Source organism: Nuphar pumila, chromosome 10 (genome assembly GCF_984573655.1).
Source record: "Nuphar pumila chromosome 10, dmNupPumi1.hap1.1, whole genome shotgun sequence".
In the NCBI taxonomy this organism is placed as follows: Eukaryota; Viridiplantae; Streptophyta; class Magnoliopsida; order Nymphaeales; family Nymphaeaceae; genus Nuphar; species Nuphar pumila.
Window position 1 is genome coordinate 111,192,290 of NC_143258.1, and position 19,732 is coordinate 111,212,021.

The 19,732-nt window shown below is 39.6% G+C and overlaps 1 protein-coding gene across 1 annotated transcript in view; it reads right to left on the reverse strand.

Moving 5' to 3' along the window:
* LOC149827911 (uncharacterized) overlaps positions 1-19,239 on the reverse strand; it is a 35,288-nt gene extending 16,049 nt beyond the window's left edge. Inside the window, exons 1-2 of the mRNA XM_090018595.1 lie at positions 19,012-19,239; positions 18,723-18,846 (exon numbers count right to left, since the gene is read on the reverse strand). Of these exons, the coding sequence (XP_089874721.1) occupies positions 18,723-18,846; positions 19,012-19,239 (352 nt within the window). The remainder of the gene's footprint in view (positions 1-18,722; positions 18,847-19,011) is intronic.
* Positions 19,240-19,732: the final 493 nt, after the last annotated feature.

A 19,732-nucleotide genomic window follows, 5' to 3' on the forward strand; every position in this document is an offset into this window, starting at 1 on the left:
TTTCAAAGGGTTTATGATCTCAAAAAGATTTTTAACAAAAATATTTTCTGAGAAACCTAAGTTTGAGACGCCTAATAAGTTATTACCGGCCAATTTCGCAAAAAAATCGATATCTCTTCGAATATCAGTCCGAAAAATCTAAATAAAAATACTACGTTAATCTACGCATCTTGTTGTTGATTTTATAATCTTGTTTTACTTTATTTGGATTCGTATTTAAGGAGAAACATTCGTTCTAACAGAGCTCCAGTTCCTAGCTCTAGATACAAGACTCTTTTGACCTATCTCTAATAAAAGATATAAACGCCCAAAAGAAAAATGTCTCAGAATATTTTATAAAAATTTTGGGTGAATATTAACATATAGTAACAGACCGTGTAAAAAGGGTTTGGTCAAAAATGTTTTATAAAAATTCCAAGAAATACATTAATCTGATGAAAATCTTGTAGTTTGCAGATTCTAGATCGAAACTCTATCAGAACAAGGTTCCGTAAAAGATTTTTAATTATTTTTGTACTCATTATTTTTAGATCGGTTTGTTGGGTTGTATTCTTGACAGGTACAAGCAGCCATGATAAAAATATTGTGATTTGTTATATGGTCTGTTATTTTTGACGAATTTTATAAAAACAGGTCATCAGGGATCCAGATTTCCCTGACGACTTATGCTTGTAATTAGATTGTAACGTGTTTGGATTTTGTGTTTTTACTGTTTTTCTGTTATATTTTGCATATTATTAGTGTTTAAAAACCTTATCAAATCATAAACAAAGGGCTAAACATTTAGAAAGATTTGAGTTGGAATTTATGCAAACTGAAATTGAAAGACATTATTTGAATTCATGCTTGACTTAATGAAGATTGATGATTTGTGTTTAAGAGAATCAAAACTCTGATTTCTCATAAATCAATTTAGGGTTTTGATCACTTTCTTGGATTTAGATTCTTCCAAATGCATATGTTGTTGAGATATGATTTGTTCCAAGTTATATACATCATGAACTGAATTAAGTTATGCATATTTATATTATTAAGCATGGCTACAATTGAACATAATTAAAAATATATGCCTTTCTGATTTGAGTTTATGGGGGCCTGGTTCAAAAAAATTGACTTATGTGTTTTTGGTTATGGGTTGGTTGTAGTGGACTCATTGATTCAATCTGTTATCATAGATATTTTAATTAGGTCTGATATGATTTGAGTACTGAAAAATCAAGACATTAATTTTAGTCATGTCGATTTGCTCGGTGAGGGTTTATGAGAGCTCTTATCGAGAAAGTTGGGTTTATGACTTTAATTTTGTTTTGAGGTTTTCTCTAAACTTTTCACAAATTCAAAGTTGAAATATATTAGATATGACAACTTAAATGTGTTTATTTTCATGATAATTTGAGCATAAGCATGATTGTATTTATAAAGCATGTGAAAAATATATATGAACATGTTGGTTGCATTATGATTTGGCAAAACATGTTTTTGTTATGCGGTTCCGGACTACTCTAGCCACGAGACCTAAATAATTTGACAATGATTTAGAATAGTGGTTCTCTAATTGATTAATATTTGTGATATGGATGCATGCCTATTCCTGAATATTGAAATTATGTGATACTACATCAGTAAATTGTTGAAAGCATGTTTACATGATTCTTTGCTTATGAGAATTCATGTTATGCTTTGCGATGCAGCATTTGTGAAATGCATGCACGATGATATAAATCACACAGGGTTGCATGTGCACTTTGAGTGCTCGATAAAATAATAATTTATAGTTCCAAAGAGGAAACAGTGAGATGGCAATGCACTAGCCTAAATGGTAGATGCATTTACCTATAGCCTAATTAACTAAGATAACCCTATGATATATTTTCGAGTATGCTTTTACCAAGGTATGTTAAACCGGAATGGCTGGTGGTCTACCTTAGAGAGGGTAGGCGATATGAAACTCTCTGAACCCTATTCTTTCTTATTATGCTGCAAGGGGCAATGTCTCGACGGTCCTCCAGCCTAGAGAATTTAGAGAGACCAAGATTGTCTTTTATATCCTAGGCGAGCATGTCTCTGGTACTTCTGCAGAAGTGAGTGATCGTGATCATCATTGTGGCTAGGCCTGAATCCATGCCCCCGGGTAGATTCTCTCTGAGCACGCCGCTACCTCTCACGGCCTGACTCTGCTCCTGGGGGAGACAACTCAGTCAGCTATTTAGGAAATTAAAATGCATGGCATAATAAACACCCGAGTAGTCTACTCTGCTTCGTGTTAATCCTACGCATACCCGATAGGCATTTGGTAATCACATAAATTACTTGCTCACTTTACTTTTCTACACTTTTATTTATGTTCATATGATTACGTGGATTCATGTATATTATTGGATGTCTTAGTTTCAACTATCATGCAGTTATTTATGCTTGAAATTGTTATATTATGCTTGTGTACATTTATAGCATCATGAATGCATGGACTTCCAGTTTAGTTGTTTATATGTTTATTAAACGTGGAATGTTATAGTTCTTTAGCGATTGATGCTTATTCTACAAGCTTTATGTATAGTATCTTGCATTAGCTGTGTGAATCTTACTGAGACTCTTCAAATCTCATGCTTTCAAAATAAAATATTTTTACAGGTAATATGCGATTTGTGAAGCGAGAGCAGGATGCTAGAGGGGGCTATGAGGATTGATTCTTTCGAGACCCTAGGGGCTACTTGTCTTTTCTTTTATTCGATAATCATTGACTATTTAATTGTATATTTTTGAACAATGGATTGAATGGTTTAATATTTAATGAGATTATTTCATATTTCAATCCATTTCTCTTATGGATGATTGAATGGCAATATTTTTAAAATATAATGTATCCGGGAGGTTTAACCAAAAATTTAGCTTATTAAATTGATTTCAAAATCAATAATTTTCGTTGTGTTTGCTCACATAAATATTAACTTAAAGGATTTTGTCATTTGGACGCTTTATTCTCAAACTTTGTTCTAGGGAGCTATTAAATGTTGGTGCATGCGCAAGCTAACTCTTTAGAGCTTATTTCGGTTAAGACAATGCCAACGATGAAATACTTAAACTAAATAATTTCTTCTGTGTATTGGTTCAATCGAATTTGTTAACGGTAGTTCCGTACTGGATCTGGTACTAGAAGGCTAAGACACGCTCGCGCTTGCGCTCAGGCAGGCCGTCTAGTACTTGGTACAATTGGAATGTGTTTGTTGGTGAGACCGTTGAATTATTACATATTGAAAAAGAAAAAGTAAATCAATAACATGTTAACTTTGAAAAAAAAAATCCTTGTATTTTTAGTTTGCAATTTGTCAGGCCGTTACACTCACTCCTCTGTCTCGCTACTTCTCTCACTCTCTCTTTGTCTCTCGCTCTCTCTTTCTCTCTCGCTCGTCTCATTGTTTCTCTCAGTCTTTCTCTCGCTCTCTCTTTCTCTCTCGCTCGTCTCATTGTTTCTCTCAGTCTCTCTTTCTCTCAGTTTTTCTCTCGCTCTCTCTGTCTCTCTATTTTTCTCTCTCTCAGGTTTATTCTCGCTCTCTACCTCTCTCGCTCGAGTTTTCTTTTCTACCTCCTATTTTTTCTCTTTCTTCTCTTTTCTTTTTTTCTTCGTCTTCCTGTTTTTCCTTCCCTTTTCCTTTTTTTTTCTTCATCTTCCTTATTTTCTATAACAGCATGTTAATTTTGATGATAAATGCATAGTTATTACTTTCTAAGTTTTTATTTGTTTCTTTGAATTTTTCTATAAAAGTCCAAAAGCATGTTTAATATTACTTATTATGTAATATATATATATATATGTGTGTGTGTGTGTGTGTGTGTGTGGTGTGTTACTATGTGATTTTTTCTATGAAATGTTGAATTCATATTTTGCTGATTATACTAATACATTATGAGTAATTGAATATATATGTATATATAGTTATATATATATATATATGTAATTATGTATATTCTGCAATATAATCTGAATTTTTATTAAATAAATTTTTATTTTTCTGTAAAAGCATGCATAGTTAATTTTGTTGATTTTATTTCTGTCTTTTACAGCCCGAAAGCATGTTAATTTTGTTGATATATGCATAGTTATTACTTTCTGAATTTTTACTTGTTTCTGTGAATTTTTCTATAAAATCCCAAAAGCATGTTTAGTATTACACTATTACTTATTATGTAATATATTATATATTTATATATATGTGTCAATGTGTGTTTCTGGGAAAGGCTGAATTCATATTTTGCTGATTATACTTATATGTTTTGGGTAAATGAATATATATGTATTTCAGCATATTATGTACTGCAGCTTATTTTATATATATATATATATATATATATATATATATATATATATATATATATATATATATATTCTATTACTGTATTTCAGCATATATATTAATATATGAGCTTATGTTATTGGTTGGTTACTCCTTTTAATTTAGCAAATTTACATGTTTTTAGATTCTTTAGAACAATAATGGAAGGAGCTTCTTCTGCAAGTGCTAGCAGGTCCACTTCAAGTACGACATTTTCTTCTCATTTGTCTATTGCTTATATTATGTCTATTGTTGACTTGTTAATTTTTTTGTATACATGATTTTATTTTTTGTTATATTTTTTATTCACGTTGTTAGTGATATGGTTTGTTTATTCAATTGTTTATTTATTCTTCATTTTTTGGAGCAGATTATTTAGTATAATTGCTTTACAGTGTGTTCGACGACATGTTATGTTTTGTCTATTGCTTATTATTGACTGATTTTATGTTGTATACATGTTTGTTATTAATTTTTACAGTTTGTTTACATATTTTGTGTGCTTTTTTAATTATTTTTATTTTGGGTACTGCCTAGGCCCCTTTTTTAGGGGCTCACTGCCTAAGCTCTGCCTAGCACCTTTGACAACTAAGGTTACTATTGTAATTGCCTTACTATTTTATATAATTATTTAACCTACATTATTTAGGATTTTTCCTGTCATCTTTATATAACTACTTTAACTATTGCCTTACTATTTAGGCCATTAATCTTCCATATTATTTAAGATTTTTGTGAAGTTTTCTTTCTCAACTAAAAGCATGCTCCTCCTCCTTTTGAATACTATTTTGCACAATGCCTAGGCATCACTTAACACTTGAATAAATGGAATATGATCCAGTATTACACACAGTTCATTTATCATAAAATCAGAAACGGTTAAAAAAAAAAAAAGTGGATTTGCAACAACTTTCAATTGCCCTTACCAACACGTATATTGCACATAATCTAGTCTGGCCAGCACTTTACTATATAATGATGTATTTCTTTTGCAACTTCCCATTTCTATATAACTTGGAATTCTTTCGACTATATATGATACAGAAACTCTATAAAAGAAACACAACAATTCAAAAAAAGGAGAAAGAAAAAGAAGCTCACCAGGTTATTTAGAAAGTCCATTGTTTAGAAACCTGTTGTCAACCGACTCACCTGAGTGAATGTGGATTGGCACGTAATCAGGTCAACCAGTACATAGACCACATATTTGTCTAGGACTCAACCAAAACTTGCTTGACTTGGTTGAGTCACTGGTTTATGTACATATGTATATACGGGTTGACTAAGCAGAGTTAAGCCCCAAGTCCTTGGCAGCCCAATTGTTTCACCCAAGGGAAAGTGTAAAGGTTTCATCCAAAAAAAACATGACCTCCGTTCCCGTGTGACATGAGGAAATAGGGACACAAATTTGCATTTCCATAGGAAAGACATGTTTTCCTAGGAAAAAGCATGGACCCACTTTTTGAATGTTTGAGAAAATGAACATTTTTGGATTTTTGTGTAATGAAATATGCGGAAAAGCAAAGAGTGCATTAAGCACTTACAACATCCACTAAGGAACAAACAAAAAGGGCAAACACCCAAACTCACAAGAGACAACACAACATAAAAATATAAAAGTCTCTTATTGAAAAGAGAGAGAGCTCTCTTGAATGAAAAATACAAGAAGGGTTCACCCCTATTTATACACAAGAGAAGGAGAGGGGGGATGGCCAAGAGACCTTAAAAGGAGAGCCACCTAGGGGCTCCCCATGTAGTTGTTGGGAGCCCCCAACGGTCACAAAATGTGACCGTTGGGGGCCCCATCGACTACATGGTGGGGCCCCTTTTGTGTGAGCAAAAAACATAAAAATAAAAAATATAATTTACAAAAAATAAACAGGAAAATAAAAGAAGAAAAACAAGTACCCCTATCGGGTACTTGTGAAATGACTAAAATACCCCTATCGGGTATTACATATATATATATAAATATATATATATATATATGAGTTACATGTATTTTAACACCCTCCCTCAAGCTTTACGGGGATATAACCGAAAGCTTGTTAAGGAAAAACAAAAAGCGAGGAGCAGCAAGAGCCTTAGTGAAGAAGTCCGTCAACTGGTACTCTGATGTGACGTAAGGTAGTGTTATGGTTCCTCTTAGGTATTCATCACGTACGTAATGGCAGCCCATCTCAATATGCTTAGTGCGCTCATGGAAGGTGTGATTGCTTGCAATATAGATTGCGCTTTTGTTGTCGCAACACATCTTCGAAGGAGTAGAGATGACAATGCCCATATCACTGAGGAGGCTTCTTAGCCACACAAGTTCCATGGTTGTAGTGGTCATAGCACGATATTTCGCTTCCGTCGAGGACAAGGATACTTTGTGTTGCTTCTTGCATCTCCAAGAAATCATAGAGTCACCTAAGAAAACACAAAATCCGGTAGTTGAGACTCGGTCATTGGGATTTCCTCCCCAATTTGCATCAGTATAAGCAATTAAATCAAGTGACGAGGCAAAGGAAAGAAAAACTCCCTTAGTTATGGTATTTTTGATATATCTGACGATTCTTAAGACTGCACTCATGTGCACGGTTGTAGGTGCATGTTGAAACTGACTGACAGAGTGGACGGCATGAGCAATGTCTGGCCGAGTGATGGATAAGTAGGTTAGAGACCCAACAAGTTGTCGGTAGGGAATAGGATCATCGAGAGGTGTTCCATCTTCCAACCTTAATTTTGCATTGATGACTTCTGGGGTTTCTGTCTTCTTATCATCGGAGATACCAGATTTGGAACAGATGTCAGCAGCAAGTTTCATCTGAGAGAGAATGTACCCTCAAGGAGAGTACGCCACTTCAATTCCTAAAAAATATCTTAAAAAACCAAGGTCAGACATATCAAAATTATCTTTCAAAACCTTCTTAATATCATTAATGCCTTGCTCATCACTTTCTGTGATGATCATATCATCAACATAAAGTAGTAAAATAACTACTGAATACCATGCACTTTTCACAAACAACGCAATGTCAGTATAACATGAACGAAAATTCAAACTTGTCATTACATTACTAAATCTGTCATGCCAAGCCTTTGGGGCTTGTTTTAAACCATATAATGCCTTTTTAAGTTTGAGAATTTTATTTTTACCAATACATTACTCCTGGTGGGGGATCCATGTAAACTTCTTCATTTAATTCACCATTTAGAAATGCATTCTTAACATCGAGTTGATAGATAGGCCATTTTTTCACTGATGCAATAGCAATAAGAGTCCTAACACTAGTCATTCTAGCAACAGGTGTGAAGGTTTCTTCATAATCTATACCATATTTCTGAGCATATCCTTTAGCTACTAACCGTGCTTTATAACGTTCTAATGAACCATCACTCTTAGTTTTAATTTTGAAGACCCATCTACATCCAATTGATTTCTTTCCAGAGGGTAACGAAGTTATTTCCCAAGTTTTTGCCTTTTCAAGGGCACTAAGCTCTAAGTTTATGGCTTAAACCCATTGGGGAATATCTTTGGCCTCATTATAGTGTGAGGGTTCATGAAATGAATGCAACGCAATTAGACACGCTCTATATCTTGGAGTTAGGGACTCATAGGAAACAAACCTATTAGGAGGATTGGAGATCCGACCGGATCTCCTTAAAGAGGTTTCTTCTAGGTTGGATCCTTGAGAGTATTTTTCTAAGGCGCTCATCTGAGTTTGTTGACCACGCCTAACATAGGTTTGGATTGGTCTATCTATAACATCATCAAGAGGAATTTCCTCTAGGTCATTCAAAGACTCATTAGAGATTTCCTCTTCTTGAGGAGTCTCATCTTCTTGAGATAGAAGATCAAATAAAAAAGCATATTTACTTTCGTCAATATCTTTAGTTTTCACAAAACCATTTTCATTTTCCAAAAATGTTACATCTTTGGATACATAGAGTTTGTTATTTTTCAAGTCAAAACATCTAAAACCCTTTTGATTTTCTCCATATCCCAAGAAAACACATTCAATAGCTTTAGGAGATAATTTGTCCCGTTTATGAGTAAGGACAAAACATTTACATCCAAAAATTCTTAATCTATTGAAATCGGGTGTTCTTTCAAATAGTTTTTCATATGGAGATGTATTTTGTAAGGATGAAGATATCATTCTATTTATTAAGTAAGTTGCGGTTAAGGCCGCTTCGGCCCAAAAACTCTTTGGAATTTCTTTGAAAATAAGGAGTGTCCTAGTGGTTTCCATGATGTGTCTATGCTTTCTTTCGGCCAAGCCGTTTTGTTGGGGAGTCCTAGGACACGATCTTTGATGACAAATTCAATGTACTTCTAAATAGTTTTGAAATTCATTTGATAAATATTCTCCACCCGAATCGGATCTAAGAGTAGAGATATTACTTGAAAATTGATTTTTAACTATCATATGAAACTTTTTGAAGAAGTCAAAGACTTCGGATTTTAAATTGAGAAAGTGAATCCATACATACCTAGTGTAGTCATCGATAAAAGTGACGTAATAGGAGTACCCTCCTTTAGACATGACGGGGGAAGGACCCCAAACGTCCGAATGGACTAACTCAAAAGGTCTTTTGGACACAAAAGTTCGGTTTGGAAAAGGAGTAGATTTCATTTTGCCAAAAATACAATTCTTGCAAACAAAATGATTCTCATTACAAAATTTCTTTCCAAATGAAAAGGAGTACATTTTTTAGAAACTTGGATGTCCAAGTCTTTGATGCCAAATATCAATATTTTTATCTTGGACATGGTTACAAAAAGAGTTAGTGGAGAGTTTCAAGTTGCTCATGTAATAGAGATCTCCCCTCCTATGGCCTTGCCCAATCTGCTTCCCAGACCGGAGATCCTGTATAGAGCAATCCTTAGTTGAGAAGGAGATTTCACATCCATGATCACATATTTGAGCAACAGAGGAGATTTAAATTAAGTTGAGGTACAACTCTCACGTTTGGCACAAAGAAATCTTTTGAAAAGTTTAAAGTTCCAAAACTTTTTACTTGTAAGGATGTACCATCGGCAGTTGAAACATAAGAGTTTTTATAATTATTACATAAATCGGAAAGCTCATTTTCAAGTGGGGTCATATGAAAGGAAGCTCCAGAGTCAAGGATCCAAGACGACATACCTGGAGGAGAGGAAGAAGTTATGGCGGCACCCGAGGTTGATGGTATCTTGTGTAGAGTTTGTAGTGCTTCCGATAGTTGAGCAAGAGAAAAAGATTTCTTTCCTTTGATGGCTTCCTCTTTCTTTTGAGTAGCTTCTTCAACGGAAGCAACCTTATTTTTAGGTGCTTCATTCAACTTAGGGCAATTAGGTCTTATATGACCCGGCTCTTGACAATGATGGCAAATGGCCTTTCTATAGTTGTCATTATAACTATTTTGTTTCCCAAAATGTGGAGGTTTGTAAACTTTCATATGGTTGTCGGGTTTTGATACGGCCAAGACATCATCTCCTCCTTTAATCATGCCAAGACGAGTTTCTTCTTGGCATATTTCGGCAATGGCATCTTCCAAGGGAAGAGGCTTAGATCTATGTAGGAGGGAAGATCTAACTTGTTCATATTCGGGCCTAAGCCCATGTAAAAATTGGAAAAAGTGTTCTTTTTCCATTTGTTCTCTCCTTAATTCCACATCCACACTAGAAACCCATTTCGGTTCTAGTAAAGATAGTTCATTCCATAGGGGACCAAGAGTGCTAAAGTAATCCCTTACACTCATTTCTCCTTGTTTGATAGTCCGAATTTTTTCTTGAAGAAAGAATTGACGAGCAAGGTCTTTTTGAGTAAACATACCTTTCATAAAGAACCATGCTTCATTCGCCATCCGAAACTTGGCAATGTTGGCGCAAATTTTGAGCTTCACATTGTTCATGAACCAAGCAAGAATCTTGGCATGCTTGCTTTCCCAATCTTCCACTTTAGATTGGTGATCTTCAATGGCCTTCATGCGGGCAATGCCTTCAAGAGCTTTTTCTTGATCACCATCCATCTTAGTTAGTTGGAGTTGTGGTTCCGGAATGGTGCCCATAACGTATCCCCAAAGTTTCTTACCTTTGAGGTTGTTCTCCATAGCGGCGGCCCACATCATGAAGTTGGAGCCATTGAGCTTGAAGGAGAGATCAATCTTTTGTTCTCCTTCCATTTCAAACACTCACAAGAGGGTAAATGGAGAGAGAAACAACAAGAAAAAAAAATATAGCTATACGACTAGCTATATTAAGAAGAAGAGCATAAACAAGGCTCTGATACCATGTAATGAAATATGCGGAAAAGCAAAGAGTGCATTAAGCACTTACAACATCCACTAAGGAACAAACAAAAAGGGCAAACACCCAAACTCACAAGAGACAACACAACATAAAAATATAAAAGTCTCTTATTGAAAAGAGAGAGAGCTCTCTTGAATGAAAAATACAAGAAGGGTTCACCCCTATTTATACACAAGAGAAGGAGAGGGGGGATGGCCAAGAGACCTTAAAAGGAGAGCCACCTAGGGGCTCCCCATGTAGTTGTTGGGAGCCCCCAACGGTCACATTTTGTGACCGTTGGGGGCCCCATCGACTACATGGTGGGGCCCCTTTTGTGTGAGCAAAAAACATAAAAATAAAAAATATAATTTACAAAAAATAAACAGGAAAATAAAAGAAGAAAAACAAGTACCCCTATCGGGTACCCCTATCGGGTATTACATATATATATATGAGCTATATGTATTTTAACATTTTGAACCTCAAATTCATTCAGATTTGTACTAGAAATCCATAAGCCTCACCACTTGTACATGATATGATACAACTTAGAACAACACATTTCTATGACTAAATCACAATATACATCAGAACCATAACACACTACCTATAGATCCTTGCCTTTATGTACAAGTCATACATGTCACGGGCCTATTTCCTTCAATGGGCCAGCGCGACGCGACGGTCCCTCCTCACCGCCGCAAGCCTACTTGTCAGCTCGCTTGTTGGTCGCGGAAGCTTATAATCAGAGTGCAAGAGAGCAAGAGAGAATTGAGGAAGAGAAATTGCAATCACAACGAGGGTAAACAAAAGAAAGCTCAACGCATTTACTTCATTCACAATTTTGCCCGCAGGCTATTACAGTTCAAGTATACGGGCTGCCCCTTCGGGGTATTGATTCACCTGAACCGGGCAGCTTACATCAGACTCAACAAAAGCAAAACAGACTCTAAGTGCAACTGTACAATGTAAGTTGCAAGGGAACATGCTCCCCCCTTCAAATCATGCGCCGTCCTCGACGCCATCTGTTTTGTGGTAAGCTCTGACTTCAGCCGGGTAGCGGCTGTTCATTCGGAATGCAGACTCCCACGTTGGTTCCGTTGTTTCCTCCCACTGCATCAAGTATTTATTCGCTTGCCCCAAATAGTTGACTTTATGGCGAAGGATCTGACTGAGGTGTTTCTCGGCCCGTTGTGCTACCGGGGCCCTCTGCATGATGGGAGCGCATTGTGGCACACTGCGTTCCGAGTCTCCATCATCTGGATGGAACTATTTGAGGTTGCACACGTGGAACACCGGGTGCACCTTGAAGTCTGAGGGCAACTCCAGCTTGTATGCCAACTTGCCCACCTTCTTTGTGATGGTGAAGGGTCCCTCATACTTTCTGAGTAGTTCGCGCTGCTGCCCACGAAAGATGCATGTGCGACCAGGATATAGTTTCACCAACACTTGGTCCCCAACTTGGAACCACGCGGGCCGACGATGCTTGTCCGTTCACTTCTTCATTCTCTTTGTCGCCTTGTGTGATAATGTCTTCGCCAACTCATTATGTTCGTGTCAGTCGCAAACAAACTGATAGACGAAGGATGGCCTTCCCTTTTCTTGTGCGGCAAGAGTGTGTGAAGTTAGTGGTTGCTGCCCCGTGGCTATCTCAAACGAGCTGTGTCTTGAAGACACGCTCTTCTGCAGATTGTAACAAAATTGTGCCACATCAAGGAGCTTCACCCAATTTTTCTGATTGGCACTAACAAAGTGCCTAAGGTACTGCTCGAGTATCCCGTTGATGTGCTTTGTCTGCCCATCTGTATGTGGATGGAAACTTATTGAAAACAGCAAATCAGAGTCAAGTAGCCGAAATACTTCACGCCAGAACTTGCCCGTGAAGCGAGCATCGCGATCACTCACAATGCTCTTTGGTATGCCCAGTGCTTCACCACATGTTTTACGAACAAATCTGCAGTCTTCTCTGCAGGGTACTCCTTGGAAGCTGAGATGAAGGTGACATACTTTGAGAAACGATCAACCACAACCAAAATAGAACTGAGACCCTCTACCTTTGGCAGACTAACAATAAAGTTCATGGAGATGTTATCCCAAGGACGTTCTGAAATTGGTAGAGGATCAAGGAGACCGACAGCCTTCTGATTTGTCTCCTTATCTTGCTGGCAGATGAGGCATATCCGCACATACCCCTCAACGTCGTCTCTCATCTGTGGCCAATAGTAGCCGCGCTCAAGGAGTGCTAAGGTCCGCTCCTGACCAGGATGGTCGGCTCATAATGTATCATGACACTCCTTAAGTAATTCTTGGTGAAGGCTTCCCCATCGCGGCACGAAGATGCGTCCCCCTTTTGTTATAAGGAGGCCCTCCTGTATCCAAAATCGCCGAGTCTTCCCTGCATGCGCCAGAGAAACAAGGTATTGTGCAGTCGGATCCTTCTGCGTACCTTCGCGGATGCGGCTCAGCAATGTGCCCTCCAAGTGCACTTCAGAAGGCTTCGCACGCGCAGCTGCCAGTTCAGCCCTACGGCTCAGGGCATCCGCCACAACATTGGTCTTTCCAACCTTGTACTCTAAGGCAAAGTCGAACTCAGTCAAAAACATCTGCCATCGAGCTTGTTTAGGTGTCAACTTCTTCTGCGTCTGAAAATAGCTCGTGGCCACATTGTCCGTCTTGACGACGAACTCAGCACCCAAGAGGTAGTGCCGCCAAGTCCTGAGGCAATACACAACGGCGGTCATTTCACGTTCATGCACTGTGTAACGCATTTCTGCATCTTTCAGCTTTTGACTCTCATATGCGATCGGATGCCCATCTTGCATAATAACTCCGCCAATGGCAAAGTCTAAGGCATCCGTGTGGACTTCAAAGGATCTCGAATGATCAAGCAGTCGCAGCACTAGCTCTCTCACTAAGGCTTTATTCAAGCCATCGAAGGCATCTTGGCACGCTCCTGTCTAGAGCCATATCTGATTCTTCTTTAACAAATCTGTGAGGAGCACAGCAATGAGAGAATAGTCTTCGATGAAACGCCGATAATAGTTTGCCAAACCGAGGAATGACCGCAATTCTGACACTTTGCTTGGCGGAACTCATTCCTGGATGGCCCTTATCTTCTGCCCATCCATACGCAGCACACCACGCCCAATAACGTGGCCAAGGAAGTTAATCTCCTTCTGCCCGAAGAGACACTTCTCTCGTTTGACACAGAGGTCATTCTCCTTCAGCACCTGAAACACTATTCGCAAGTGCCCGACATGCTATGGCACATGGGTGCGGGTGAGGGTGCGGGTGCGGGTGCGACACGGGTGCAGCACAATTTTAAAATTTTTGGACACGGGGACTCGGCAAAAAAAAAAAAAAAAAAAATATATATATATATATATATATATATATATATATATATATAAAATTTTATTTTATTTTTAAAATGCCACAGGTGTCTGTGCACAGTCACAGACTGTGACTGTGACTGTGCACTGTGCACACTGCAAAGACTGTGCACTGTGCACAGTCACAGACTGCGCACTGTGCAAAGACTGCACAGTCACAGTGCCTTTTTTTATATATATTTTTTTAAATAAAAAATATAAAAAATTAGTTTTTTAGGGACATTTTTGGACTCGGTCAAAGTTGACCGAGTCCAAAATGTGGACGGACTCGGCCTGGACTCGTTGACAGAGTCCGACTCGGCGTTGACCGAGTCTGGGCCGAGTCCGAAGCCGCACCCGTGTCGGGGCGTGTCGACTCGGGTGTGGCACCTCCTTAGCCGAGTCCGTGTGACATAGCCGACATGTTCCTCCATGTTGCTGTTGTAAACCACAATATCATCCAGGTAGACTACCACGAACTTGTCTAAGTGAGGGTAGAAAATTTGTTTCATTAAAATCGTGAACGTGGCTGGAGCATTTGTCAGCCCGAATGGCATTACTAAGAATTCGTAAGCACCATAGCTGGTGACGCAAGTTGTCTTCGGCTCATCACCTTCAGCAATCCTCACCTGTCAGTAACCCGATCGCAGATCTAGCTTGGAAAAAATACGGGCACTGCCTAGCTGATCGAACAAGTCCGCTATCAATGGCAATGGGTACTTGTTCTTCACCGTGACCTTGTTCAAAGCACGGTAATCCACACATAACCGTTTGGAGCCATCATGTTTCATCTGGAAAAGGATTGGGGCACCAAATGGGGCTTTTGATGGACGAACAATGTCTGCGTCCAACATCTCATCTAGCTGCCTACGCAGCTCCTTCAGTTCAGTTGGCCCCATACGGTATGGAACCATTGCGGGAGGCTTCGCTCCAGGGGTCAACTCAATCTTGTGGTTGATCTCACGTCTTGGCGGAAGACGCTTTGGCAATTTTGGAGGCATCACCCCCCTAAACTCTTCTAATAATGGGGCTAGGGTCGGCGGCACTGCTGCTTCTACCTTCCCTTCTTCTGCGCGCACTGCCACTAAGAATGTATGCTCCCCATGCTTGACACCCTTCTTCAGCTGCATTGCCGATAACACCGAAGACTTGCCTTTCTGCGTAAGGCACTGCAATGTGTGGGACAGGTCTGACCCCATGATCGTCAACGTGTTAAATTTTGGCAGCATCATAACATTCTGGCTTCGCAGAAACTCCAAAACCAAAATCATCTTGAAATCGTTCAGGGGCACCACAGAGAAGTTGGCTTTGTCGACCCAACTCCCCACTTGAATAGCCACGTCTCTTGCTTCGCCAAGGATGGGCTTGGCCTCAGAGTTTACCGTCTTGATGGTCATCTGCTTTGGCCCAGGCTTCAAGCTCAACCGTTCTGCCTCTTCCCGCGAGACAAAGTTGTGTGTGGCCCCGGAGTCTATCATTGTTGAAGTAGACTTTTCATTCATAATGACTTCCAAGTACACAAGTTCCTTACTGACCTGCATGTTCTTAGCCGTGCAACTTCTAACCACGTTAATCGATCGCATGGCCCCCCATCCTTGGTTGTATCGCTTCAGTGTCACTGCATTCAGTATCGCTGCATTCTTCCTGTGCAGCATTGGCTTGCCCGTCGTCCTTTACGAGGTGCTTTGGGCACTGCCGACAATATGTCTATCGCCGCAGAACCAGCATGTCACAATCGCACCCTTGTTGTTGTTGTTATGCTTTGTGAAGTTCTGTTTCTTTTCGGATTGATGGCGTGTCGACGCCTCACCTTTATCATTGCGCTGCTCATCCTTTTTGCCTTCATGGTCAGGCTTCTTCCCGACTTTGGTTGATGGGGTGAAAGGCTTACGCTGAGTGTCAACTAAGCGCTCGGCCGCCACATATGCATCTTCCAAAATACGGGGGTTGCTCCTTTTCACTTCAGACTATGCCCATGGCTGAAGTCCCACAATGAACCAGTTGAGCATGTCGTCTTCTGGCATGTTAGGTATCTCCAGCATAAGCTTCTGGAACGTTCTGACATAGTCTTGCAACGAACCAGAGTGTTTGAGCTCACGAACCATCAGGTATGCCTGTCTCTGCGCATTTCTTGGCATGAAGTAGTTACGAAACTCCATTTTGAAGTCATCAAAGGTGTCTATCACACATTGACCCCTCTCCATGTCATTGTGTTTCCGCCTCCATCAAGTAAGGTTGCTGCAACCTTAATCCTCAGATCTTCAAGGGTCACATTCTGGATATCCAAGTAGTCTTCTACTTTGAACAAGAAGTTCTCAATGGCCTTGCTGTCACGAGAACCATTGAATTTTGTGGGTCTTGGCACATCAATCCTTGATGGACTTTCACCATTTCCGCCATTTAGGGTCACCATCCGCTGCAACGTACGGTTCTTCAATTGAAGCTCCCCTACTTCAGTCTGAAAATCGGCCACTGTAGTCGTCAACGAAGTGACCTGCCCTATTAATAATGGTTACATGCTCTTGCAGGCTCGCCACCACATCATTCAGTCCATTGAATGATTCACATGCGCGTGAAATCGCTTCCTCATGCGAAGTCACCTCTTCCACCAGCTTGTTAACAGTTGCAGTCAACTCTTCTTAGCCCCGAGGTGAACCCATCTCCTCAACTTCGGCAAATGCCTTGCCTTTGGTGTTGCGCAAGTTTTGATAAGGCGCCACGATGTCTTGCTCATAAATCGCAGTCTGTCGGCGTGTCTGTCGACACCGACTCTGGAGTCTCTTCCCCAGCACGAGAACTGGCTCTGATACCACTTGTCATGGGCCTATTTCCTTCAATAGGCCAGCGCGGCGCGACGGTCCCTCATCACCGCTGAAAGCCTACTTGTCAGTTCGCTTGCTGGTCGTGGAAGCTTGTAATCAGAATGCAAGAGAGCAAGAGAGAATTGAAGGAGAGAAATTGCAATCACAAGAAGCAATCACAACGAGGGTGAACAAAAGAAAACCCAAAGCATTTACTTCATTCACAATTTTGCCTACAGGCTATTACAGTTCAAGTATACGGGCTGCCCCTTCGGGGTATTGATTCACCTAAACCGGGCAGCTTACATCAGACTCAACAAAAGCAAAATAGACTCTAAGCGCAATTGTACAATGTAAGTCGCAAGGGAACATACTGAAACCTCAGCAAAATCACTGTATCCCTCATCCACAGCCATATCCACGTAACATAGATGACAACCATAACCATCACATCATATCCGGAATCATAAGATAAGTGTGGGTGCGAATGTTGGTGCGAAGGGTGCAACACGGCAGTTTCAAAAAACTTAGGTGTGAGGGTGCGGATATATATATATATAGTGTGTGTGTGTGTGTGTGTTTATATATGTATTTATGTATATACTATATAGTGTGTGTGTGTGTGTGTTTATATATGTATTTATGTATATACTATAGATAAAACCGGACTTGGTTAAGGTTGACTGGGTCTAGTTTTGAACAGAAATGGATTCTGGTGCAGTTGACCGCACCTAATACTGCAGAAGCCGTGTCCAAGTGCTACACCTGCATGGACGCAGGTAAGACATGAGTGCATTGAGCATTTAGAAGTGTCCATGTTAAATAGGTAGTAATGCTTTTTTAGCCCATTCCAATGATTTTATTTTTATTTTTTTTAGTTGGCCAAGAGAGCTTCTTATTAACATAGTTAGCAAAACCGGCAAGTCGACTCAGGAATTGCTCAAGTCGACCCAGATCGGACCCCAATTGGGTCACCGATTCAGGACCACCAATCCACATGTCTCTTATGTGTTTTTTGTCATGCATTTTGTGGTTTTAATGCATAATGCCCGTAAAAGAATACTTGTTATAGAGAATCATATTTTAAAATCATAAATATTAACAATTATATATAGTTGAATACTTATATAGCTTAGTCATTTATTTCTTGTGCTAAATTTAGTGATTATACAATGTGGATTTTCATTTTTTCCATATCTTAACACTAGAAAATGCAGTCCTAACTCGTTCGAGTTACCAAGTCGACCCGCTGACTCGCGAGTTAAGGGTTGGGCAATCCAAATTCGTTTCACGAGTTTGCCAACTATGCTTAATAACATATAGAAATTAAAATGACATATCTAAAAATATTCCTATCAAGTTTCCTAGAAGTTGAAGTTACAACAATAGAGGTGCTTAAAATTTTTTCCTTATGCCAACAGCTAGTATTGATGGCAAGAATCACATCACTCACATATCACATATGATAATAAACATTCACATTGCAACTCCTTCCAGTGGACTTTTTTCGCTGCTAGAAGGGAGTTCTGGTATCTTTTTATTTGAGTAATCGAGTGTAAAATACAATCAAACAAATAGGTCACTAGATTTAGCATGCATTTATGTGCTCATGTTTCTCTTTCATTAATTCAACTAGCCCCAAGCAATGGGATTCCGACAATAGGGTCATACATGAAACCCACCAAAGCAAATCAAAATTTTGTGCCAATGCATATAAATCATAATGAGATCTGTGTAATAAGTCACATATTCATCAAAACATTGAATCTCAAACAATAATAATAAAGATATGCATCATCTCCATAAACCAATCACTGAAAATTTGGTACAAATCCCCGCATAAAAATTGCATGAATCATATGAAATATAAACAGCACTTCCGAACCCATAACATAAAGTTCTGAATAACGCAAATAACAAATAGAAAGACACCTTCATCTACAAGCAAACTCACACTTACCATAAGGCAGAGATGGCCGAGGAGGGCGGAGTGATGCTAGGTTACAATTCGCCCTCCTCCCATCAATAACAGGGCTTGGATCAATGCATGCCTTTCTAGCTGATTCAGGATCGCGGAATGTCACCTAAACCCTCCATAGGGGAAAAACGAATAGAAAGGAAAAGAGGAAATACAAAGCAGAAACAAGGATACCCCAAATCAGAATTGGAGTCGAAACCAATGAAGAAGAGCTCCAACCTACCGATCAACAATTTAAATGAAGAAGAGAAAGCAAGACAGAAGAACTCACAAAACCGTAGCCCTTGGACCGGCCGGTATTCTTATCCTTGATCACAACGGCTTCGAGTATCTCTCCGTATTGCTCAAAGTGCTCAAGCAGCGTCTCACTCTGCGTCTCCCACGCGAGCCCCCCGACAAACACCTTCGTGTAGGTGGTATCCCCAAATTGAGAGGTCACGAATTGGGGAACCGGGCTCGAGCCAGAAACTGAACCAGCGAATCGGCGATAACCAGCCATGTCTGGAGCCCTCCAGGATCGAAGAATAAACAAGAATGGATTCAATAAACAGATAGGCTGGTTGGTGATCCTTTTAAGGCATCAGCACCAGAGGGATCACCGACCAGTCGAAAAAAGAAAAGAAAAGAAAACCCTAGAAGTAACAATTAGGGTTTCACTGGAAATGACTGGACACTAACAAGGGTTGCAGCAAGTCATCATGGAGAGGAGTTGTAGGAATCTTGGGTATGTTTGTTTTTATTATAAAAGAAGGAGCTTTTGGAGTCTTTTGTTTGGTTGAGAGGAAGAAGGATTTTTGGGTAGAGAGGAGATACAGGGAGAGGGGGGTGGTTTAAACAGGGTTGGCGTGCAGAGAGAGATAGACAAACGTAGACGTGGTGGTGGTGTCACTGGTGTGAAAGCAAAGTAAAGAGAGAAGCTAGAGGTGGGGTCTATCAATAGGTGGCACTCTGACCCCTCCCACTTCACCAAAAGCCCAAACCCTCAGAAACAA